Source organism: Haemorhous mexicanus, chromosome 3 (genome assembly GCF_027477595.1).
Source record: "Haemorhous mexicanus isolate bHaeMex1 chromosome 3, bHaeMex1.pri, whole genome shotgun sequence".
In the NCBI taxonomy this organism is placed as follows: Eukaryota; Metazoa; Chordata; class Aves; order Passeriformes; family Fringillidae; genus Haemorhous; species Haemorhous mexicanus.
In genome coordinates this window covers 24,810,201-24,836,700 of record NC_082343.1, presented here as the reverse complement: position 1 = coordinate 24,836,700, position 26,500 = coordinate 24,810,201, and the positions used below count along the sequence as shown (strand labels likewise).

At 37.4% G+C, this 26,500-nt stretch overlaps 1 protein-coding gene across 7 annotated transcripts in view; it reads right to left on the bottom strand.

Moving 5' to 3' along the window:
- Window positions 1–3,725: 3,725 nt before the first annotated feature.
- The window catches only part of BICRAL (BICRA like chromatin remodeling complex associated protein), a 45,052-nt gene continuing 22,277 nt past the window's right edge, over window positions 3,726–26,500 (bottom strand). For all 7 annotated transcript variants that reach the window (XM_059841143.1, XM_059841142.1, XM_059841140.1 and 4 more), the window contains 11 exons: window positions 23,856–23,904; window positions 20,986–21,034; window positions 20,838–20,906; window positions 15,098–16,801; window positions 13,200–13,299; window positions 11,843–11,940; window positions 9,973–10,034; window positions 9,718–9,863; window positions 9,472–9,566; window positions 8,162–8,264; window positions 3,726–7,360 (listed from right to left, as the gene is read on the bottom strand). In XM_059841143.1, the coding sequence (XP_059697126.1) occupies window positions 6,558–7,360; window positions 8,162–8,264; window positions 9,472–9,566; window positions 9,718–9,863; window positions 9,973–10,034; window positions 11,843–11,940; window positions 13,200–13,299; window positions 15,098–16,801; window positions 20,838–20,906; window positions 20,986–21,034; window positions 23,856–23,899 (3,273 nt within the window). In that variant the 5' untranslated portion in view covers window positions 23,900–23,904 and the 3' untranslated portion in view covers window positions 3,726–6,557. The remainder of the gene's footprint in view (window positions 7,361–8,161; window positions 8,265–9,471; window positions 9,567–9,717; window positions 9,864–9,972; window positions 10,035–11,842; window positions 11,941–13,199; window positions 13,300–15,097; window positions 16,802–20,837; window positions 20,907–20,985; window positions 21,035–23,855; window positions 23,905–26,500) is intronic.

The following is a 26,500-nucleotide window of genomic DNA, read 5'->3' as shown; positions in this document are numbered from 1 at the left end:
AAAAGTAAATAAATCCAGTTTTCCCTGCCATCAACAATCTTGCCCTGGTATTTATTTCTACCAAACCAGCCAGGTAAGGAAGAAAATACCTTCACTCTGATTGGGGTAAATGCTAAACACACCTGCACGCAAATAGCAGAGGGGGTCTCTTAGCTAGAGAGTTTACAAACTAAAGACAAACATTAATTCCTCCAAAAGTTACAGAAAATTTATGGAAAATGGGAGCACAGGTAAAAGATGATGATTTTTTGTAGGATCCTGCTTTATCAAAATTCCTCTGAAACAAACCATGCAACTTCTGACAGAAACATTGCTGAAGAAACAGGTCAAAGTGACTTAAGACTAAAGTATCCAGGAATGATTTATTACTTGGGAGATTAAAATTTGATTGCCAAAGGATAAAACAAAACAAAATCAGAGTGGGGTGGTACCTCCCTTTTAGCTTTAACAATATCATGAGTGTCAATATTTCACTTTTAAAAAAGCAGTCCTCAACTTCCTGGGAAGTGAGATTTAACTCTCAGAGGACTAAAACTTCCCTTCTCAATAGAGGAGAGTAACATCATGCGTTTTCATAAAGGGAATTCTAATTACTGCAGGTATCTTAATGTTGTATGTTTTCATAAAAACTCAAAATTAATCAAGTTTAACCTCAGAAAAAAGCCAGTATAGAAGCAAATAGATTCCATACCTTCCTTACCTCTTAATAAAGACTTACATTGTCAATGACACTCATTCAATAGCATGAAAATACCTCCCCCATCCCAGAATACTTTGGAACTCTCAGTTCTTAGCAATGTTCTTGCTCAAATTAATATCAAACCTTGCATATTAAATATGTTCTTGCACAAACAGCTTTCAAAATGTGTGTGAGCCCATCCTTGCAACTGTTAAAACACACAAACCCTCATCTGAGTAAAATATTCACTAAATCCATTCTTCACCCAGGTGCAAAGACAAAAAGAACAGTGTGTTTAACATTAATTATCTTATCTAATACATAAACAGATACAGTACTGTAAAACTTCCTGTTTTTTTTAAAATCAGGTTTAAGTCAATTAAATCTCAGACCCCCAAAAAATCCATCCTGCACACACCTACTCACCTTCCTGCTCATCTCTTCCGAACCCTGGAGCCTCATCTCCTTCAGCCTCATGTGAATTTCCTTCTTGGGACACAGAGGTTTCTACGTCCCTATTCCTGAGCACTCAGTAGAGCAATTTCCACAGGCACAGCAGACACTCTATTTGCCCTTGCTAACAGAGGCTTCCAAAACCCCTGATTCATTTTGCCATGAAAGCAACATGGAATCGTTCAACCTCAATAGTATTAAATCCATGAATTTTTATGCTGTTGGCCATTTGTCAGCCCCAGATACACCCAGCAATGCCTTGCTGTGAGATGAGCTATATCAGGTTTCCAGTGATGCAGACTCCACTCCCTGGGCAGTCTATTGCAGTAATGAACAACATTTCTTTCAGTGAAGAAATCCCTGTTATATCCAGCCTGGCACAGATTTGAGTCTTTGTTCTATCACTAGCTGCCTGGGAGAAGAGGTCAATCCCCACCCTCTATATATATATATATATATATGTATGTATGTATGTATGTATATATATGTATATGTGTGTATATATATATATATATATACACACACATATATACACACACACACAGAGACAGACACACAGAGACAGACACACACACACAAATATATGCGTGTGTGTGTGTGTGAAAAATACAGAAGAGTCTTAAAATTCTGATGCAGCTAGTTCCTCCATTTATAAAACACTTTTCCCCCACAAGGTAAGATATAAACTCTAGAAAAAATAAAATGGGGTTTATCCTCAGCATACAGCAGGGCAACTTTAAAGGTTTTTGCTTTACACCAAAAATATTGGTTCAGCTGGACACTCTGTGTCCTTTGCAGGTTTCCTCCCCTAGTGCAGGAGGCTCCCTCATGCTTACTTGTTGTTTCCCTATTGTAACTCGTTATTATGCACACTCTTTCCCATGTCCAATACGAGGACCAGTTGCAAGATTAGCAGCACTCGCAAATGCCAACCCAAAAATCACAAGTAACTCAGTATACCCACCACTACTTATTTGAAATCTGTGCACGCATTGCATCTGTGCACCAGAGCTGCTATGAACAGATCTTCACCAGACCTCCTTCTCTTCTTCTGTGATTTTCTTCATCCAAAGTGAGAGCTGACCTCTGGTCACAAAGACAATTTCAATTTCTTGAAGCTGTCTGACAAATGCATTGTTGTGAAAACTCCAAGGAAACGTGTGTATGATTTGAAAGGAAAATTTCAAAGGCTTATTAAAAAAAAACTTACTGAAGAGAGAAATTCCTCTAAGTTTTAAAATTCTTTACACTTACCTTTCCTTCTGCCAATCTGATCTTGGCTTTTTTTTTCCCTTCATTCAGATCCTCAAAATGAATGAGGTTTTGACTTTCTTAAATCAGCTGTGCATTAACACACACACCCAAATCTTCAGAAATTCTGCCCCATAAATTGGAATAAACAAAACAAGGCCCAGTATAAAAATGCTATTGAAAAGCAATTAAAAAAATATGCCATAAATTCTTATAAGAAAGATATTCTCGGGTGAAGACACCTGCACAGTAGACTTCACATAAAATGTTTAGGAATACAAAAAGTTTGCCTGGTGATTCTACAGCGATATGACAAAAAGAAAAGAAAAAAAAACAAGCCCAAGATGCTTAGTTATCCGGACCCAAAAAGAGATTAAAATATAGCATATAACTGATTTTATTCATTTTTTTACTGTCTGAATTCATGTGGGAAGCATTCAAAAGGTATATCTATTTTGTCTCATTGACAAAATAACAAATACTAACGATGAAGATCTCTACCTTTCAACAGAGCAGGCCCTACTCCAAGATGAAAGGCAGTGCCCTTTACCAATGCTCCACTTCCACAGCCTCCAAAAATAAAGTGAGGAAGTTCCAGGCGTAAGAGATTTAGTAGATCAGAGTCTCAGCATACTCTCTGAAAAACTCAATCACAGTAAGAAAAGGTTCATCACCCCTCTAATAAAAGCAGGAAGATTCCCTGTACCCCCTGCAATTGCAGCATCTTCTCACAAAATACCCAAACACAAGCATCTACAACCAAATGCACCTGGCACGAGTCAAACCAGCAGTGTGGATGCAGTGACCACTTCATCCAAAAGCCTTCTCACCTTCCATCTCCCTGAGGCATCAGGAAGATGATGCCTCTACCTTGTGAAAATACACCAGAGAAGGAGAGCAAGATGTCTCAAGAACCTTGCTGTGGCAAGACTTCTAATACCAATAAGGCAGGACCATTGACTCTCTTGTAATTTGGAGATTAACATTACTGAATGTTAATATAATGCCACACGCACCAAATCCTAATAGTGTATGCTCAGAGAGATGCATAAGGAGTATGGAAAGTTGGCCTACTAAGTATATTACAACAGAGCTGCATCATGAAAAGCAGAGGAGTAAGACTTAAAACTGACACCAATCATCTTTTGGAAATATGAATATTCAGCTTGGTTAAATCAAGACAATCACAGATAGACATTTTTTCCCAAATCTTTGGCTGTATTGCAATGGTTGTTTCAATTTGTAATCTCCAACTAAACATTTCCTATCCATGGATTAACAATATATTTACTGACTTGTGTCTTTTAACAGTATTTATCCAACATAACAAAATAAACTGCAATTTGTTATACTTTTTTTTTTACAAAACATTTTATAAATATTTTTACAAAATGTATACAAAGCAATTTCAAGTGAGACATACTTTACAAATGAAGGTATTTAAGCAAATAAAGTCCATACCACGCTGACAATAAGTGACACATCCTCTTTAAGTGAAGTCAGTCTGTAAGGCCTCCCTACTCTAACAGATAAATTATACCAAAATCTTCAAAATGAACATAGTTTTCTTAATTGCCAGTTTAAAATTTGTTTTAATATTAGGCAGTATTAAATAACATTGAAATCACAATGCTGATCCAGCAAAATAATGAAAACATGTTTAAAGTCATGCATATTCACAATACTTTGCTGGACTTGAGCCCATATGATTAATAGACTTCTTTTAAGCACCACAAAAATACAATTATTTCATTTACTGCTTCACCACGTACCAGAATTCCTTTAGAATTGAATTCAAAGGAGTGAACAACAGAACATTAACAATCTAAGATCAATCTTACTAGGATTGTTCAAGGGGTCCCTCTCAGCAGTTCAGAGAAATGTGTCTGACCAAATCAATCACAATTATTTTTTGCAATTTGTCATGTTTTATATGCCATTGTCCCTCCTTCCCAATGAGACCCAAGAGAAGACACACAACCTGATACTTCAGCTATGTATTTGCTGCAGAGAGGCTGGAAACCCCATACCCATTTTGAGGTGGTACAACAAGCAAGGGGACTGATGAATGTGCAACTTCACTTTTTTTTCCTCAAAAGAAAAATTTAACTAGTTAGCATACAGCTGTGTAACTTACTGCTCTCCTTCCTAAATAGTTCAGAATGATAAATTAATTAAATTTCCAAAATTATAAAATAAAATATGCATCAGAATACACAGCCATGAGAATATTATTAAAACCTAAAAAGGCAATAGGTGAAGACTATCTTGTCAGTTTTGCCAATAAGAAAACAACTAACTGCCTGAGAGTCTTTTCTGTGGACACCCAACCAAAAATTTAAAACTGGCAATACTTATTAAAATGACATACAACACTTGGGAATGTTGGGTTTTTACAAACATGTACTTTAAAATTGGCACAATTTTTTTAAATGGCAATAGGTAACATATAAAACCAGTACTTCCATTCATGTTGAAGGGGAAATGAATTTTAAGGAAGTTCATCTCTCTCTCATTGCTTTCTAGATTTGGTTTCCTTTAGTGGTCAGACAGTGGACTGCAGCTCAGTACTGAGTTGCACTGTAATGTTCTACTATCCCAAGGATCTAATTCTGCTTCCTTCCATGCCATTCAGATGGACTGAATTACACACCAGCAAACCTTTTGGTTTCTCTCCTGGCAATCTGACAGACAACCACAGCTTGTCACAATGAGCCTCTTACATCCTGAAAATCATAATCAGCAAGTCTGGAAAAGGGCTGGTAATGTTTCTGTGAAATGGTGGAGTAGTTCTGGGGGAGAACGTGAGCATACCTTAGAAACCACAAAAGCTGTATCCTCCTGAGCAGACATATGTACTACACACACGTGACCAACGTCAGCGCGCTTATGTGCACAGAAGCACTCATGACCAAAGTAAACTAGAACAAAGCAGCATGGGCAGCAAAAAAAAAAGTCATAGATTAAAATAAATAAATAAAATAATAAGATTCTATCTCAACAACATGACAGCAAGCCAAATGCAAACCATGCAATGGTTTCACTTGGCTTTACAATATGAATTAATAATTACACATTTTTTGATATGTTTAAACAATGGGATTGCTGATCAACTTTGGTCTGTACATATCTTGATAATAATGACTGCTACGGTGGATGATTTAACATTCTCTGACAGCAAAAAGCAAAAAAAAAAAAAATAAACACTGGCCTTTAAATTTACTCAGAGTAAGGCTAACATCCTCTTAAAATATAAGCTACAAATACAGTTTTCAAATCAAAGTGCTTTTGACACTTGGTCTAAAAAAAAAAATATCAAATAAAAAAAACATTTATACCACTTCAGAAAGACTCAAGGCTGACTACATCCAATTATAAAATGCAAAATCTTTTCCTCAAGAGATAACATATATATGTATTATATATATAAATTCATGGCTCTATCATGGCCTCATCCTGTACACTTTGCTATTTACTGGCTTCCATTCTACCTTCCTTAGTCAAGCATTTATTACTTCATATCATGCCACTGTGACTAAGATCATATAATATCATCCCACAGACTAAAGTTACCCACTACAAATATATCAAGTACTAGTTTCTGCTCAGAAAGCAATAGAAAAGCACTTAAAGTTTAAATTATGAAGCCTTGTAAACACACTGATGATTTCCTTCCAACTTAAGAATCCTAGAATACAGATTCATTAACAAAGCAAATAATCACTTCTGAATAGAGGTACAGTGGGTTTTCCAGAAAAACTAAAAATTTGATGATTCGTGGAAGAGAAGGGTAGGGGAGAATTGTTGCTTCCATCACTCTTTAAAAACATTTTCTTAATAAATATATCCTTTCAAATGACTGTGATTGTCAGTATATTACCGTATTATATAGGGCCTAACAACCTGCAACCCCTGTTACGTTGCAGTACTGCTCAATAATCAAAAGCACTATCATAATAATACTTGAAACAGTAAGGCCCTAACAGACTGCATTCTAACAAGGATTAACTTTACTTGGATATCTCACTGTAACCACAATGAGTATTGCTCTCAAACACAGAACAGAATCTAGTTTAGAAAGGTTAACCTTAAATGCATGTCAGGCTGTACTTGTGGTGTCATTCACATTTGCTTCTGCTAAGAGAAACATAACTTGTCCATGGTACTGTAACTATTAACACTCTAAGATACTATTTACAGCTGCTTCTAAAATAGAGTCAGTTTCTACAACACTTTCACTGTGGTCTGGAATAAATTTTTCCAGGCAGTTCTCTTGTGAAGCGATAGGTGAAAAATTAGGGAACTCTAATTCAACCGAGCCACTACTTGTTGCCTCATTTTGTGGCTGCCTCCCAGCCTTTTTAAGTTCCAAGATGTTTTTAAATGTAGTTTCTAAACTCTTACTGAGCAGTAAGTCTTCCTGGGGCTCACCAGAGCCTTTCCTGTTATCAGGATGCAAAACCTCATTCTTTGGAGAGCTTCTCAGAGTTTTGTCTTGAAGAGAATTATTACACGTTACCTTTGAGAAAGGCTGAACTGCATTCCTTGATATTTTATTGTGTGTTCCATGACTGCCTCTTGACACTATTTTTGACAAGTCTTCAGAACTCGAAGAATTCTCAGTGGACTTGGCAAGATCTTTCCCACTCATCCTTTCTTCAGAAAGAGACACGTATTGGCTCTCAGAAGAACAATTAGCTTTTTCAAACTTTAAAGCTTTAGTGAGGCTCTCGGATTTTTTAGTAGAAGCTTTTCCTTCTTGTGGTGTCAGAATGTTGTTAGGCACTATAGGAAGTTTACTGTGATTTGTGGACTCTGCTGAGCTGGATTTTGGTCGGTCTCTGGCTTGGGTTTTGGTAGTCTGACTTCGAGAAGGTAATGTTTTGCTAGACTGATGGTCACTTTTGCTGGACTGTGCTTCTTCAGCTGTTTTCTCAAATTGTTTGGCAGAACAACAAAAATCGGCCTGATAACCATCTGAAAATTAAGTAACAACATTTTACTAAAATTACCTACACATCCAAATAACTGACACTCCAACACAGTTTCTGTGTACTGAAATTCAAATAACATCCACAGTTTACAGATCTGGGTCTTTAAGAGATGTTCATATGCTTAAGTGTTCTGCTGCGTACAGTGCAGGAGATCAGCACTAAATTAATCAGCACACTGCTCACGCATGTGCACCATAAAACCAGATTAAGGGCACTTCCCAGCATTCTAACTATGCAAATATGGTCTCTGAAGATTAATACTCTCTACAACACAACCTGTGAATATCTTTTAAAATATGCAGATCATGCAGAACCTTTAAACAAATCGTAGCTGTAATCTTACACAATTAATGTGCTTCCAGGTGCTATGTTTAACAACATCCCAGATAAAAACACTGACATTTAAATGGCCATGGCACTCCAAGAGCAACACTTCATTAAGATGAACAAGAGTACTAATGCTTCAAACAGTGCTGGTCTTTCTGGTGCAAGCAAACTCAGAGATTCTTCCCTGCTAGGATGGAGGCACTGCAGGAGTCATGACTCATGTCAAAAGCAACTCAAACATCTCTCTGCCAAACAGGTAACAATATTTTTTCCCCACAAATAACTGTTTCAATCCTACAGCGTCTCTGGATTGTTTAAGTCTGGAGTTATAAAATGTTATCTTGCAAATGCTTATTCAGTATTTCACTAACTGGAATCCACAGCAATCAGTGCCTCACTGTGGCCACAACTATTTTTAAACACTCCACACTTCATTTCGAAGTTAAGCGTTACTTACCAGGATCCACAAGTGCAAGACGCTTTTCCCGGGTCAGAGATGCTCTTTCCTCCTGGTTAAACATCCTATCAATCATAACCATTTCTGCAGAGGGATTTATCCGCTAGAGGAAAAGGAAAAAAAAAAATCTCTGGAGTGACTCATATGTCGGTATCAAATCAAAACATTGATAGCTTAGTTAAATTTCAGAGAAAAGTAATAAACACATAATAAACTTCTTTTATTATGTATTTGTGAACATTCACAATTCAACAGTCCTGTCTCTGACCCAACCACTACTGAAACTCAGTCACGAAATATTACTCACATTGTACTGCAAATTTTATTTGGGAAAGACTTTAAAACAGGGAATTGCTATTCCAGTTGTATGAGCTGTACTTTTTTAGGACTGAGTATGCTTACTAAGCATTGTATACCACAATTTTTTTACTTCATACAGTATCATTCTCTTTTAGGGGATCAACCAGCAAAAACTTTGAACTAGGACCATCCTATTATCTTCCCTGCACTTCTCTCCTATCCTTGTAACTAGTTGGTGCAGAGCTGCACTTTACTGACAATGCCTTCAAGCCAGTTTGATTCATCCATCACAGAAAATGCTCACTGCACTAGGCTATAACATAGGCAACTAGTTTCAAACCTGAATGTTATGTGAAATAAACCTTTCAAAATTATTAAATGGGATTTGCCATACAACATACCAGATGCTAAAACAACAAATCTCAACCTCCATCCTCTCTTTGCATCTGCAAACACTTGCAAATATTTAATGGCTAGGATCTTTTACAATGCAACCGCTAGTTTTAAAACCATATTAATTCTAAGTTATATTATGTATTTCCATCTCTAAATATCTAAATGCCTATTACACTCGAATTCAAAACTTTTCCAGGTATGAAAACTAGCATCTCTGAGGTCACAATGGCATTTCCTGACCCTTGTAAAACACATTCTTTAACTTTGTCAGTTTTATTTTACCTCATACTTGGAATTGTGAAAGTACTTAAATCAGAAACACTTCTGATGAAGTTCCACCTAGCTTTTAAGGACAATGACTTCCTAAATTGTAACATGATTTGGCTCAATTATAATATGGCTGGAGGCCTCTGAATGGACAACATCAACACTATTTCAGGTTACATCAGCCACAGAAATACACAGAAATCACCCTCCTGACTATCAGAGGCTGTTTCGGTGTAAGAGCAAAGCAGAAGCAGAGAACAGAAGTTCATGCATCTGTTCTGTAGGTACTGTTTTAACAAATTTAATCCCATCCCTTAAACTAAGTGTACCTGGGTTCTACACCTTACCATTGCATCTTCTATAAGCAAACATCTGTATTTGTTCAGCATAGCCTGTGTCCTCTTCAGAAGCTGTGTAGCTACAGATTCAAATTCACTGTCCACTAGAAAGACAAAGTACACTTTCAAACACTGTTCTTCAATAACCTGCACAAATTTTAAATGATCCTTTTCTTATTGCTCTAATTTACATTAAGAATTGTCTCAATACAAACTGATTACAAACTTACTGCCAAATTTTAAAAAGAAAATTACCTTTTCTTAAATCTTCTTCTGTGGGCAGTGATCCCTGGCACACATGGTATGAAAGGAGTCTCTGAACTGCATCATTTAACGATCTGAATCGACTTTTATCTGGTGTCACAGCATGTACCTGATCCTTCTGTAACTGCTGCAGAATACTACAAAAAAATGAATGATATATACTTAACGTACTGTACAGAGTTTTTACATTGACAAAAGTAAAAATTAAGGTTTCTGAAACAGAATTAAAATGTGATAATGACTTACAAAGCTCCTTTAGTTAACTGTTTAGCAGCAGGCCTTTTCTGTCCAACTAAATGACCATCGACCTAAGTTCAAAATAAAAGACAAATTACAAGACAGCCCCACATTTGCAAAGCCTAAGTTTAAGGAGTGGTTTCTGTCAGTTAGGTACATCACCAACACTAACTGTAAGCACCACATAAGTATAAACACTTTCAACTATCTCCTGTTTTCATAGGGCACAGTGTATCCACAAAAAAGGGAAGTGACACAAACCAAATGTCTGAAAAGCTGTTTGTAGACAAATTCCACTGTTGTTCATTATACACATTTCACTAAGAAAGAGAAGATCAAAGTTAGCAGGTGCAAAGAAAGAGAGGTACAACTAAAGACTTTTACAAATAAATCTGCTCATACACACCATCTCTGCATTCCTCAGAAGATGTCATCTTGCCTGATATTGATGGGTTAGAGTATCTATGAGGAAAGCAGGCTAAGGTTGTGCAGTTAAATTCTCAAAAGCCACAGTGGATGGGGGGATTATAAAAGTCATTCTAGGAATTCTATTTCAGTGTCAATGCTACAGATATGCCCATCAGGTAGAGATCTAAGTAATTTTCTCCTCTGCTTAGATATTTAATGAAATCTTGATTTTCCTGGGAACACTCTCCTAAGACCTGAGGCTCTCTGAGGGGGTAAAGATTCATGGCAGGCACACTGGAAGAGTATTTGCCTCAAAAAGCCTCCAGCTTCAGAGCACAAAAGGTAGTCACCACCAAGCAAAATGAACATCTGACCAACTATTACACAACTAGGCTGACCTCCTAACTGAGGTACCTGTACCTTCTGCTCTACTTGTACATCAGTAAGACACAGAAAAACATTCCTGTCCTACTGCATTGACAAATACATTTACAAACAAAAATTTTAAGTCAGATCCTCTCCAAAATAACTCATCCTGGACAGTGTTTTTGTACATACTTGCATTATGTGGGAGAACTTTTGATGGTAAAAGAAGACTGCAGTAAAGAATAAAACAAAGACCAGGTGGAACTGTTCTGCTGCTTCTCACAAACCACTGTCTCCCAATCAGCTAGAGAACAGTTTGTAAGAAATAATGAGAAGAGTAGGTCAAACTATTGGCCAACTCAATGAAGAATTGCTATGTCATAGAAAATTATCTTCAGGGAACAGTACAGTCAGACTCCACTTAATGAACTAAATCTCAAAGCAGCATTCAGTGCACCAATTCGCAAAATAATCAACATTTACTATGTCAAGGTAGGATTTGTCAAGTTTGAGGGAGTTCATATACGCTACAAAAAACCTACAATGATTCCTTATTTGTTTACTCACTACCTCCCCTCACCCCAGTGGAGAGGAGAATTAGGAAAAAAAGTAAACCTTGTGGGTTGAAAAGAACAGTTTAAAAACAGAAACAAAAAAAAACAATATAGTAATGATAGTTATTTTAAAGTTGTAATAAAAAAGAGCAAAAGGGGGAATTAAGCCCCGGAGAAACAAGTGATGCTCAAAGCAATTGCTCAGCACCCTCTGAACAATGCCCATCCCATTCCTGAGCAGCTATCAGCAGCTCACAGGCAATTAATTCCTACATTTCCACGCAGAACGCCATGTTCCACAGAATGGGATATTCCTCCGGCAGTTTGGGCCAGCTGTCCTCTGTGTGTCACTGGAACAGCATGGGGCACTGGAAAAGCTGGGACTTGCAGAGTAAGCACTGCTCAATAACTAAAACACTGGTGTGTTATCAATGTTATTCACAGCCCAAATCCAAAACACAGCACTGTACCACCTACTAAGAAGAAAATTAGCTCTATCCCAGAAAAAAACAGGACAGACAGGGAAACATATAAATAGAGGCGTTCTTTACCTGTATACTCTGCTGAACTGATGATGATCCTATCACTTTTTCTTGTGGCTGCGCTGTTCCTAGAGATTGTTGTATGATTTTTCCTCCAGAGTCCTGTCCTATAAAAAGAAGTTTAAAAGATTCTTGTCATCCTAAGCAAGAGGGGAATAATTTTATATACCTATCCTGATAATTTCACATGAGTTTTTAGGAAAGCTACATCTTATGCTTGAAAGCATTAGTGCAACTGTCCTGTGGAGAAACCAGCTCATAACAATTATACAGGACTGATATTTTGCCTGGAAACAATAAAAATCCTCATATATAAATCACATCACACTATGGTACTGCAACATAAGAAGAAATTCAAGTTCTGTAAGTTTAGTGTCCCAACAATTTGCCTAAAATCATACAGTAAATTTTATCAAACTTTTCAATACCAATCCTCCCTCAAGTGAATTACCCAAATTTTTCTAGAGCTCCTGGAAGTACTCTTCAAGGACAACAAGCATATTTCTTCCCCTAGATTTTTTTAGATAGGCAGACCTCCTCCAATTGCCTTGCTTCATAATCCAAACAGCATCTTATCAGTCATGCTATCTTACAACCAAAACAAGTAAGAATTTATTGGGTTTTTTCCCCCCAAAGACACCCAGCATAATGTGCAGATTGTACAGAATTGCCTGGACAGCTTATACATAACAGTACACAAGGGGAAAAAAAGCAAGGTAGAGTGTAGAACCTTATTCAAAAGGTTACTTATGTACAAAGACATCAGGAAGGTTACTGCATTTTTCTGCTTGCCTTGAAGGTACTGGTTTTGTTCTTTCAGTAGCACAGTGCTGCTTGAAAAGCTGCTGTTTTGCCCTGAACAATGCATGAACTATTCTAACTGAAAGGGACGCATTCAAGACCCAAGTGAGTGATGACAGCCTGCACATAACCTTGTAATACCTATTTCTCTTCCCTCTGTAACTGAAGAAGTCACCACATTCAACATTCTAGAACTTTCATGGAATTTTAGCAGATGTCAGTATTTTGAAAATAAAGTATTTCTATTTTCCTAAGCTGGAAAAAAAAAAAAAAAAAGAAAAATGAAAGAAGGTACAATTTTGGATTTTAGAGAGGAGAGAAATAATTGCTAATTGCAAAGATTCAACTTTTCTCTCTACAAAATGAAGTGCCACAGTTGCGAAAAATCAAAGCACACAATTAATACTGAAAAAATATAGCTTCAATTCTTCTAAAAATAAAATTCCAGCGACCTTTAGAACCATATAAGCATGAGGCATCTATGCAAGTCTGACACACTGAAGCAGAATGAATCTCTGTTGCTGCAGAAAATTAAGAAAATTATGTTAAAAAGACCTTAGTTGACCTGATAGTGTGTTGCTCAGAAGATTTGTTAGCTGAGGCTGTCTCAAATTGTCCTGTGTCTTCGATGCAGAAACTGGTGATGTCTGGTTCACAGCCTTTTTCTGTGCACATACATGAAATAAAGAAAAAATTTTTTAAAAATCACAGTGAAATACTTACCGAAAGCTTTAAGAAAAACAAAGAAAAGGCACCTAAAATTCATCTCCATGTATACTTTTTTAACTTCAAACTCATCAGCGGTGAAATTTCACACATCTCAATCCCTCCAAGTTCAGGAATTTTATAAAGTAAATCAGAAGGGAACAGAAACTACACTAACAGCACAAATATATACCAGTTGCATTCTACAAGACCACTCATTTCCCACTACAAGTGGGCCTCAGAAAACACAGCTTCTCAGAGTTCCAAAACTGCAAGATGATGAAGTTGCTTTCCCAACAAAAAAAAAACCTCACAGTGGAACAAACCCTCCACTGCTTAGCAACTGAATGATACATGGTTTAGTATAAAGTACAATGTTTAAAATGCAAGTACAAACAAACTAAAAAGATTCTGGCAAATAGCGGCATTTGTTCTCTGTAAGTGCCCATTTACAGCTCTGAAATTTCAGCACAAGAACAAAATGATCTTTTACAGCAATAAGAATTAATCTGCTTTTATAACTGCTGAAACTCACTGACCCAGCATGTGAGCTGCAAACAGTAAGATGCAGACACATGAAGAGAAAGTCAGGCCTCAAACTACACATCTGCAAACAAAATGTTACAACCTGCCCCAGAAGTCTTGGCAAAGACTACAAATGTGTTTCTACAACATCTTCATAGTAATTTTTTAAATGTACATTATTTTCTAAGACATTATTTCACAGCAGATTTTGGGTTTGGTTAAAAAAAAAAATCCATCAGGCCTTTGGAAACAAAAAGATCTAAGTAAAAGGAGTAAAAGAAAAAAGAGAAAGATCTAATTAGTGCAAATGCACTATGAGTGTTTCAAAATGACAAAAATGACCAGTATTTCAAAATGACAAAGAAAAAAAGTTTAAAAAATGACAGAAATTGAATAGCTTGTTGTTAATTGTGTGAAAAGTCACCGAGTTAAAATTGGCAATTCACTCTAAGTTTATGATTTTTTTTCTTTTAAACTTTTGACTGTTTATAAGTTCGCTTATGAAAACAGAAAAATTTGAGTTGAATATATACTGCAAGTGTATCTACTGGACAAAATAGACAACATCAAACCTTAAAAGTGAATTCCAATTTTTTTTAAACACTAGCTTGACTTCTTAGAGGATTATTTTTAATGTTACGCTTTTACAAACTGCTTTCAAAGGTATTTCTTTTTAAGGATTCTAAGAAACATTTCTTGTCTTTGCATCAAATTTGAAAGCTTCTAACTTCTCCACACACACATAACGAAAGCATCAATATGAAAAATAACAAAAGAAAGCCCAAGAAGCCTTTTAATCTCTAATTTCATTAAGTCAAAACTTGAAAATGCATAGGTTTTAGTGAGGTCAAAAGATTTTAAAGTGCTAAGATTTTTAACCTGAGCCTTTACATCTGGCCTATGGTAAGGTTTACAGGAGAGCTTGCAATTGTATAAACTTACAATGCCCATTCTTTAAACAGGAGCAGACATAAATCAATGCTAAGCACTTCTGAAAACAATACTATAAATCACCAACAAAATCTTTGGGATTAATCAAAGTGGCAGTGTTGTTCACTGAGTGACAGATTTAGAAAATACCATGTGAAATGACAACTCTGGGTTACAGTAATTTTCAGCAGTTCCACAGTATTTGTAACTATACAAACCAGCAAATTAACATTCTGAGTATTAGCCAATTTTAGCACAGCTTAGAAGTCTTTCTTTGGCTACATTCTCAAGCAGCTTTCATACCTGACCAAAGGCAAACTGCTGTTGTGTTACTCCCACAGACGTGTGACTAAAGGTGCTGACAGACTTGGAGGAGGATGCTGGAAGACGATGCGATGCACTGACGGCAACTTGAGCTCTGTTCTGGCCCAGCTGATCTCCTGTAAAGTTCCCTCCCGACGCGACAGACTGCACGGATGCTCCCAGGCTGGGGTGCACTGAACCAGAAGAACTTGCAGCAGCAAATCGACTAGAAGCTGACATATTTGAGACTGTGGACTGCCCAGGTGACATGGTGGTGAAACTCGACCTGCCTTGGGAAACACTAGCTTGGCTGGGTGACAAATGCAACACCGTTGGCGAAGCCTGCTGCAGTGGCACCTGACCACCAACAATTTGGGAAGTTCCATGATTTACTATAACTTGGTTTCCAGGAGCTGTGAATGTCTGGCCTGAAACAAGCTGAACAGCTGTGTTCTGATTATTCATCATCTGTCCTGAATACGACTGGTTGGCTCTTAGCATGTTTGTAGAGTTCCTGTTGAGCATTACGTGCTCAGTAGACACTTGGCCAGGAACCAGCTGGGAAGGCTGAGTCTGAAGAAGTTGTCCATTTATGGCCTGGACATGATGAACTGAATTAGAATTAACAGACAAACTTGTCGGTATGAGAAACTGGTTTTGAGGTGCATGAGGCTGTCCCATAGGAGAATGGATAACAATACTACCTCCAGCATTGCTAACTGTCTGAGGTGTAACTGATTTTCTTGTATTTTGTTGTTGATTAACAATATTAACAGACATATGAGGACCAACTACTGAACTTTGAGGTGAGTTTGCAGAAGCAAATGGAATCCCTTGCTGTACATGATGTTGCTGTATTCCCAAGTTATTCACATTGTAAGCAGTCTGCTGACCCATCTGAATAGGCTTTGGTTGGATATTAATAGGAACTTTGTTAGAGTTTGGTGCCAAACCCCTTTGAATGATGATATTATGGACAGGCAATGAAGTCTGAAAATTTGTGCTGTTAAATGGAACAGTTACAGGTTGTGCTACGGGACTTGAATTTGAGTTACTGAACAGCGAGTTCCCGTTTGGAGTTTGTCTATGAACCAAGAGGCCACTGCTCATGTTCGCAGGTGTTTGCTGACCATTGCCCTTCAGTATTATCTGAGATCCATCTAGGTTATTGATGGTCATCATGGAAGGTTGATTACTAAACGAACCAATCAGCTGTATCTGCCCAGAACCACTAATCTGGCTGCTATTAGACAAATGCTGGCCGGGAACACTAATTCCGACGTGTTGCATAAAGCCATGTTGCACACCAACTGTATTGCTTGCAAAAGATGCTCCAACAGGTTGCTGTACCACTTGAGTAACTCCTATAGGTTGCAATGTCTGACCTGAGTAATTAGAAACATTAGAAGCCTGAGTAAAGGATGCTGATGAAGAAGGATGAAGCTGAGCTTGTGCAAACTGTTGGCTAGAACCTACGCTGGCATCCAAATATGCCTCTTCCGCCAAAGTCTGTTCAGTAATATTGGCCTCCTGCAAGGACTTCTGAAGAATATCAAAAGGCTGATCCTCAGTAAGATCAGGTAAAGGAGAAGACACAAGTTCATCTTCCAGAAACTGAAGGCTACTGGACAGCTGCAGTCCATCACTAGGCCCCTCTCCAAGCTGACCACTTACACCTTTTACAGACGACTTAGGATCAGTGTTCTGAAATGCAAAACAAGAAATAAATCACTTTCAGAAATTCCAGCATCTGCTTTGTTTCCTCTTTAGTTACTTTTCCATGCAAGCAAACTTTCTACATAGAATTATACTCTTCCCATAGCATGTGCAGGGTGATGCTGACCCCATACAGTGAGCCATCACAAACAGGTCATGGATACCCCGCTCACACCCTCAGACAGCTGGAGAGGCTTCTCTCCCTTCTCAAATCTCTCAATACACAGCACTTAGCTCTGCAGCTGCACTGTTTCAAGAGGACATGAAATGCTCTCTAAGTGCCATTTTCCCTTCCTCAAGCTGAGCACTCTACTGAATAAAGGCTAAAAGAAACGAGGAGGGATAACACCTCCACTCTAATTCAGTTTGGAGCAAGGCTTCAGTAGCAACAGTAGAAGCAGAGAAAAGGCTGAAGAAAGCTTTTCTTCCACTGACTTCTATCAAACAAGATTTGCCTCCAAAATCCTCCAGCATTTCTATTATCACTTACTGTAAACTAGTGCCCATTTCATAAAGTTAAGGCATTATGCTAATTCCTTGCTTAAAAAAATTTAAGAAACAAGAGAGTAAGGAGAAAAGTGTTACAGACTGTGGTTTATGCTCATAAAAAGATTGCTGAGAACTATAAACATTGGAACTACCACAAACATTAAGTGGCACCTTTAAAGAAAAAATTCGTCAAATCCACATCCATTAACACCATGATAAGGAAAATCAAAACCTATTTACTCTGACCTACTGTCAAGATTTCCCTAAAATAAAGTTCTGTCCAGAAACTCTAGACAACACAAGCATCATGTTTCTGCAGATAGAATGACAAATTTAAACGCATGATAATACTCATGATAGTTTTAATTTAGGCAAAGTACACCCTTCTAAATTGCATGATCACATCTCAGCTATTCAGAAGCAACAACCAGTTTCTTTTTAGGTCAGGATAAATGGAAACTGTGGGTGTGCAATTATCAGTCACACTCACACTCTGAGCCTTCACTCCTTGAAGGTCACAGACGCTTGTTTTCACCTCATGTAAACAGTGTGAAGATGCTGCAAGCCATAATTATCACCTGCAATGATGTCCCCACCCTAACTTCAGTTCCCCAAGCATACTTATTCAGAATTTTACCCCAATCTGATTCTGAAAAAAACTGTATTTTCTGAAACTTCAGTCATGTTTTAAAATATTAAAAGATTTTTCTTAAGATTAGATAAAATATTTCCAAGTTACAACTATTAAACTACAACAAGCTTTTAACATTTATGTTAATAGAGAAATTAAACCACTGCTTAAATGTGTCAGCGTCTGAACCTCAGGAACACCTAAAGCTACAAATCAGGTTCTCAACTGTACCTAGCTACCACTGGGCAGAGTAAAAAGGAATCACTCATTAGGCCATAATTAGGACTCTTAATGTCAGGTTCAGGGGGATTCCCTATTGCATCTCTAACTTGTCCCCAAGTAAAGGACTAAACTGAAATCTTTTACAACTGTGTAACTTAAACAGCTCCAGTAATGCTATTCCAGTTAGTACAAACAATATAACTGTTACTACAACCAATAATAACACTAATAAATAATATTACATGCAATCAAGATTAATAGCTTAAAACTCTCCCAACGGAACAGAGAATCCCAAGTTTCATTCCCTGCTCCCAGGAGTATTTAACACTAGAAAACAACTTCATTTGCAGAAACTGTAACCTTCCAAGTTAACATCCGAATCATTACTGTCCAGATTCAGAAGAGCCATGCAGAATGCCATGCTAAGTTCAAGAAGAAACCAAAGCCTCTGCAACTTCATGAATCTGCTGCTCAACAAGAAGAGTCTTATTCTCACTGGCTCCATGAATATGGAGCTCTCTTGTTCTCTTCTCTGCTTTCTTATGCTGTCCTATTTTACTGTAACAGGAGAATGGAAGCAGCCACCCAGTACAAGCCAGGTAATAGGGCAATGGCTAAGGAAGCCTCTCATGACAACTGCCACAGGAAACCAACCTGGAATCAGCAGAGGTGGTACAGACTCAACTCAGGGAAGGTTGGGATGGGGCATGGGGGCCAGTGTAAGGGAGTGGGAAGAGTGCTTTCTTTTCCTTCAATCAGTAGGAACTTCATCTTACTTGTGTTAGGTGTTGGCTGAGCATGCTTACCAGCTGAGGCACTGAACCCTTGACACTGAATTTGTAAACTCTGCCACTGAAAGGCTGAGACAGGCAGCAACACAGTCAATCCTACTTCATGGTAGCAATTCTCAATATATACAAGACAGAACTTTCAATATCTGCAAAAAATTTAATGACAAAAGCCTCTGAAGCATTTAACTTTTCAGGTATCTCATTTTATAAGCAGGGACTGTGAAATGATCTGTTTATGGCAACACTTGCTCCTTCCCAATGAACTGTAAGAATCTGTGTTTGTAATCAAGTCGTTCTTCACTTATGTCAGCACAGGAGAGAGGAGGGAAGAGAAGATGGCATTGGTTTTCCCTATGAAGATGTAAAAGGATGAGGACAGAGCATGCTGAGAATTAAACTGTAGTATGTCATCCTAGGAACAAATGCTAGGAATCCCTGCTCCTCTGATCACCTGTCTTCTGGATTACTTACTCCCAATTTAACACACCAGAAAGCTCTTAGCTTTCACCAAATATTTTATTTCTTCCAACTGCTATTCCCTAGGTGATAAACCCACCTTGTCCAGAATCTCCCACTGTCCCTCAAAATTACCCAAGGAAACTCACTTTCTGAAAATACACCTGAAGCACCTGACTCCTGCCTACCTAGTCATGCTCATCAGAAGGATGTCTACAAAGAACAACTAGGAAGTCTAGGCTATGACAAATGCATGTCATATGTCACCCTTTTTTCCCCAAACCTGTTTTTTTCTCAAACCCCACCTTTGCCAGTGCTGCATACAGAGAGCTTGCTAATGGCCACAGCCTGGTACCAAGTCAAAGCCACTGTTCCCCATCAGCTGAAAACTGGGCATGCCCTGTTACTCTCGGTACCCTACTCCCTCATCATTATCTCAACCAGCTTGTCTTACACTACTGTGCCTACAGGAAATTCACTAGTTCACACACAGATTAATAATTTTCAGAATTTCTTCATGCCAATTATTTAAGCCTACAAGTGAATCCATGTATCTGTTATGAACATGAGACAAAGAGAAAAGGTAACAGTACAACACAAAGAGGCATTACCAAGAAAATCCTATTCTATGTATTCAAATAACTTAATTGTGGGATTAACAATTCAGTTGTTTTAAAAAACACACAAATGAAACCAAAGAAATGTGGATCTGAAGGGATCTCTTAAGTCATCCAGTCCCATGATCTACTCAAAGCATGACTACCACCCACACTAGAGCCTTGAATTTATCACCAAGGATTGGGATTCCACAAGCTCATTGTGTGAAACGTGGTCCAGGGCTGCAAAACACTCCTGGCAAGAAGGAACACTGAAGACTTCTTGCAAGACCTAATGAATTTAAAGCAACTTCACTAACACTGAAGTTACAGGAAGGACACATCCCAAATTACCTCCCGAAGTCTAAAGAAAAAAAATACAAAAAGAAAAAAAAAAAAATCACTCATTTATTAAAAAAAATCTGCCAGCTCAGAATCTACATAAAGTAAGACACAAAAGGTATTCTAACACACACAGAGAGCATATGAATGACTATCTTTCAAGGTCTATCTTTGAGCACTACTACTCCTACAGTGACTAAAGCCACGAATGTAGTTTACTGGAGAAGTACACAAGAGAGTATTTTTCACTGCTCAGCAAGCTGCTTTACATATTTACAAAACACATCCCAAGGGTCCAGTATTTTTCAATTAATTCCCCACTGAAATACTTAAAATACCAACAGCACAAGATAGGTTCAGAGTAGGCTAGTATTCAGAGCTTTCACATGAAAAGGCTGAAACCCACATCTACTTCATTCAGTTTTATGAAAGCCAAGTAAAGCCATACAGAAGCATGCAATCTCAATACTAATGTAATTTATCTCCTCACCACTTACATTGGAGTTGGCGAAAATTGAATTTGAGTTGGCTACAGAATATTCTGCATTAGTCAAGTCTTCATTGCTCTGGTAAAAGACAAAAATAATGTTTAGATAATACACTCAATGAAGCTTATCTATGTCTAATACACAGCAATGTACTTACAGATTTACTACTAGGTCCATGTAGAAAATAATTCAGCGCTTGTGGGTCCCTGGAGGGGGGAAAAAAAATAAAGACATTAACACTTTTTGGAAGTCCTTTTTACTAATGAGGCTAAATTAACTAAGCCACATACTGCATTCATATAAAATCAGGTTTCTAGTAAAAACACATCTTTTATTGAATCCAATGCAAAGCAGAAAGTTTGTGTCATCTGGGGCTCTGTGTTTCTGTATCAGCACAACTTCCAGATGCTGATCATATCTGCTGCCATTGTAACAAGGCATTTCAAGCAAATAAACTATGTTGATCACAAAATTTTAGCTGCACTCTACTGTATTTGCCTTTATGAGGGTGATATTCATATTCTCTTGAAAAACATGGTATTTTATGACAGCACATAGTACAAAACCTCAGGAATACACTGCCACCAAATAATGTGAGAACTAAAACAGGTACCACCTCTCCTACAGCTAAACTGTAATGCCTTGTTTAGCTAGCATCTAATAGGGTATTTTCAAACCTGATTCTTTGACGGGTTTTCTGTCATTTTTGACACAAGTTAATAAAAAGTTATGATTGCCAGAGTAACAGTCCCCTCATGAAGAAAAAGTGGCACCTTCTCCAAGTGAAACCAACCATAGAAATAATTGACTAAATATTATGAATTTCAGTGTATTTAATTAACTTAGCACTAGCACTAAATAAAACTCATAAAATGTAGTCTGACAGAATGAGTGTCAGAAATTCAAACAAATACAAATACATTAATTTAGCTGTATGTATAGACCAAGTAAAAAGAGTAAAAGGCTGTGTTACATGGGATTATTATAACGCAATAATTATACAGCATTTCCCTTAGCATAAAGAGTAAACTGACATGGGTTTCTTTGATTTTTAAAACATGTTTATGGATTAACAAGTAATAATAAAACAATTTTTAGAAGCAGGAGATTATAATGTAAAAAAGTAGCTAAAATTGTCTCCTTCTTGACTGATGGTCCTAGAAAATAAAGAGGCATAAAGTCAAAGATCTTTCAAGCCCACAATTACTCTTCTAAAAGGACAAACACACCTCTACTCCCTTTTCTTCCTTTATTAAAAAAAAACCCAACTGTGTTCATGGGTTTACAAAAGACATGACAGTACTTGGCAGGGACTTTATTGTACTATTACGCTTTCAATATTGAAGTGGTTACATATATTTTAAAACAAATGTCATTTTCATAGTAGACTTCACAGAATTTCAAAAATTAAGGAGCACAGAACTCATGATCTCATATAGGGTTCTATTATGCTCGTGAATTTTATCAGTAAAATAACCAAGCTATTTAACACTAATCACTCTCACTGTCTTCCAATCGTGCAAAATGCAATTAAAAATTAAGAACACTTCATAACCTTAAATATTGTCTTTATTAAGGAAGGAATTTTAAATGGCACTTACCAAATCACAGATCAGATTAAAAAAAAAAATGTTTTCAATTCTTCTAGATGCTTAAGACAATAATTGCTGCCAGCAGCAGCAAGAACACTGTAATTTTTCACACAAGCACTCATCTGTATAGAGAGCACTTCATTTTCTGGACCACCTGTGATCTTGTAGCTGGATCCTCATGATTCATGCTCATGACAGAGCACTTAATTGTCACATGATCATCTTTATGTTCATGTTCCAAGCAGGAAGTGTTTTCACATGGTCACAATCAGTAACCTTGCACAACAGTTACTTCACAGAATGTAACTGAGCCTTTACTGGCAAATCTTTTGCTACAGCATCCAGAGCAAGCCTCAAACGACAGCAGCCACTCTGAGGCTGCTTTGGTCTTTCTGAAGCTACAGCTCTCACTGGTTTCACTAGAAGTTTTCAGGTGTGTGAGAAAGGTAAAAAGCACAATTATTTCCTACACTTAGTAAAAAATTCTCTTATGAACTGGGAATGATCTTTTAGCAGCTGCTATGAGACTGGTGTCAGTCTAATTTCTAGTAGAGTTGTTCAAAGTATTGGGCATGAAAAGCTCAATTCTCTTCTTGTGTTTTATATGCATTTATAGCATATTATCTGTTCCCGAATACTGACACAAATGATAGCCAAAGGAAGGCAACTTGTCACATATACAATCCACACAAAACTTGTTCAAGCTTCAGCTGTCCTAATTATTTTTTGAGATTGCCACATAGAATTATATAACTCCATATAAATCTGTTATGGAAATAAGGGGAGGGGTCCATTAAAAAAAAAAACCACCAACAACTCCCATGTCCATTCAAAGTCCCTGATTTTATTAAAATCAAGTATATTTGACCAAAATGCTGGTAAATTTTTGTTGTGAATAGGAAACAGTACAGAGAGCTATTCTTTTTTTCTAACATTTAGATGCAAATATGTATTACTAGTAGAAATTAAATATTTAAGTATTTCAAATTTAAAAAAAAATTTTACTCTTTCCTTAAAATACAACCCTAGTATTAAAAAATTATCTAGTTTCATTACTCAAAAAATTGACATCTTTGGGGATTTGATTAAAAAAAAAGTTATTTGCTATGAAGTTTGCAGTAGCATCCCTAGTAACATGCATCAACACTGATCTGGTATTAGCACTACCTGAGAAGAGAATCCATTCTCCATGAACACACATTCCTTAGCCTCTCCTGAGGAGAATGTCAGCAAGTGGACTGTCAGCTTGCATCCACTGGGATTAAAGGCTCTGCACTCCACACATCTCCACATGGAAGACATGAAGCATGTCTGCTCATTTCACTGCAAGTCACCTCATCTTTAGACAACACCAAGAAAGAATCATCTTCTAGAAGATGATTTTGCAAAATTATTATTCCCAACTTTTCTGCAATAATTCTTGTGGAAAACTTACCCAATAAGATCAAGGAGACAGGATTCATCATCGTCATCATCCATGACAACTAGAATAAAAGAGAAGGTGGATATTTGACGTGTATCACACAAAAGTTTGTTTTCAACAACAAAACCAATTTGGAATATCTCAGTATTTTTATTAAACAACTTAAGAAGTTGACAGTTGTCTACTATTGACAAAGTTTTTAAGTAGACCTGAACCTTCTACAGATGTCTGCTGATTTATCTCAAAATCAAATTCAGTCACATGCAAAGATTTATGAAATCCCATGCAATGTTTTACCATCTAGGGGGTTTTTAGAATTTTAAAATCAGAGAAAGACAAATGATTAACCAAGCTGATTAAAAAGAAGTTCTACGACTTATAGTAAAAATATCAACACTGAATGCAATCTAAGACTCCAATTAAATTGCTTCTATAGGAATTTATTCCCAGCTAATCCCAGAGAGGGAATAACTAAATACTACAGAGCCTACAAAGACTGTTACAAATCAGTGGCTGTAGCCACTAATTTGAGCAGCCAAAAAGGTAAATAAACTTAAGTCAATGTCACAAGGATGCTGCTACAGCCTAGAATCAAAACTAAAGCCAAAACATGAGTAAGCATTAAAAGAACGGCTGTTTTCTAACAGACCTTTCTTAGCAATAGCTAAGTGTCAATGTGGCCACTTCCAGTTTCTCCTCAGCAATATTCAGGAGTGTACTTAAACTTGAGTTTAACAGTACAGAGTTCTGACAGTCCCTTTAACAATGGGTAGGGAGGGAATTTATGTGCATTGCCCAACCTGAGGGCAACTATCAAATGCAGAGCACATTTAGCCTCACAGTGTCACAACCACCAACTCCTCACACACTGCCTACTCCATCAGGGACTACTGCACCAAAAAGTCTCACACTCACTCTCCCCTCCAACTGCTGCTCCTTCAAAGCTTCTGTTTGCATATTCTGGGTCCTCCTATTCACCTCAGAATATCATCCCCCTTGTCGGTAACTGTGAGGCTCCCATCTAATCCACCAGTTCAATTATCAAATGATGTTAGTGTTTCCAAAACTTCTTGGTACCCTGGCTTCCTTTAAGTTATCCAATCTCATCTTTACCATATTTTCTACTCACATCAAGTTGATCACTGCATTCCATGCTTGTTTTTTTCTCAACTTCCCTTAAAAATCGTGCTGTCATACTGATCACTCACTGTAACACAGTTTTGGCTTTAATTCATTCTGCTCTCTCTCTTATTTCTTGACAAATACAAACTTACTGTCCCTGACCAGATCCACATGAATCATTCCTCAATCTGATCTCCATAATGATTAAAACAGTGAAGGGACTGAAGCACCTGCTTACAAGAGACTGCGAGCACCAGGACTGTTCTGCCTGAGGAATGGAAAACCATGGGGGAATCTTTATCTTACATATAAATACCTGGTGGGAGAGTGTTAAGAATACTAAGCCAAACGTTTCTCAGTGGTACCCAGGGAATGAACAAGAGGCAAAGGGCACAAATCAAAACACAATAAACCCAAAAGTCTATGCAGACAAAAGAAAAAACTTTCCTTTTTTAAAACTCTGAGGGTAGTCAAATACTGGCACAAGTTTTTCAGCAAGGTAATGGAGTCTCCATCCTTGAGATACCCAGGACACAGCTGGACCACAGCCTTGACCTGCCTGCTCTGACCCTGAGCAGCCTGCTCTGCTCTGAGCAGGACAGAGGATAATGTGATCTCCAGATATTCATTCCCACCTTGGCTGTCCCATTCCCACCTTGGCTGTCCTATGATTCTGTAACCTCTTTCCTGAAATTTTTCTGTACTCCACTGGTTCTGAAAATAGCTTATATTGTAGACTAGCAGAGGGTACTGTGTCCTCGATACTGTAGAGCCTTATTTGGATTTTGTCTATCTCTGTGCTTTAGCTTACAGTGATGGTGAAGCAGAAATGGAGTGTATGTCAGTGTGAGGATTATTCAGTATCACCTCTCAGGGAAAACAGAAAAACAATGCACAGCTACAGAGAACTACCTCAATGTTGACAAAAATCAGCATTCATGAGGTGATTATGCACATTAAGAAAAGCAATTTCTCCCATGATTCAGCAATCCAGCTGCTTACTCTTGCATAGAGCCACCAGCTTGAGCACTGATATTGCAAATGGCATGACATAGTATGATGTCATAAAATTTAAATATAAATGTGTATTACTAAGAATAAATTAAAAAGCAATTAGCATTCTGTTTTAACTGTACTGATAGTACTACTTACAGAAAGCTGTTATTTCCCCTAACTGCTGAAAGCATACCCATGTCTCAAGAACAAGGTTCCAACATCTGCTAGCTAACCAAAAGCAAAAATTTATACAAAGTCAAAATTATCCTTGTTTTCACACTGCAAACCTACTTTTGTATATCCCAACCCATGTGTCTGTGGAAATACTGACAGCATTATTGTAACATCATAAAATGTCTTTCCTTTACATAACTAAATATTCTCTGTAATTTTATCATAATAAGGTTTCACTACTAGCTGAAGCGATACCACAGAACTTTCTTCAATTAATACTCTGGAGGTATTAAAACAACTGACACAAATTAAGACAAATTTGTTAAATTCACTGAATTCTTCAAAATTTGTATAGAGTGATCGGA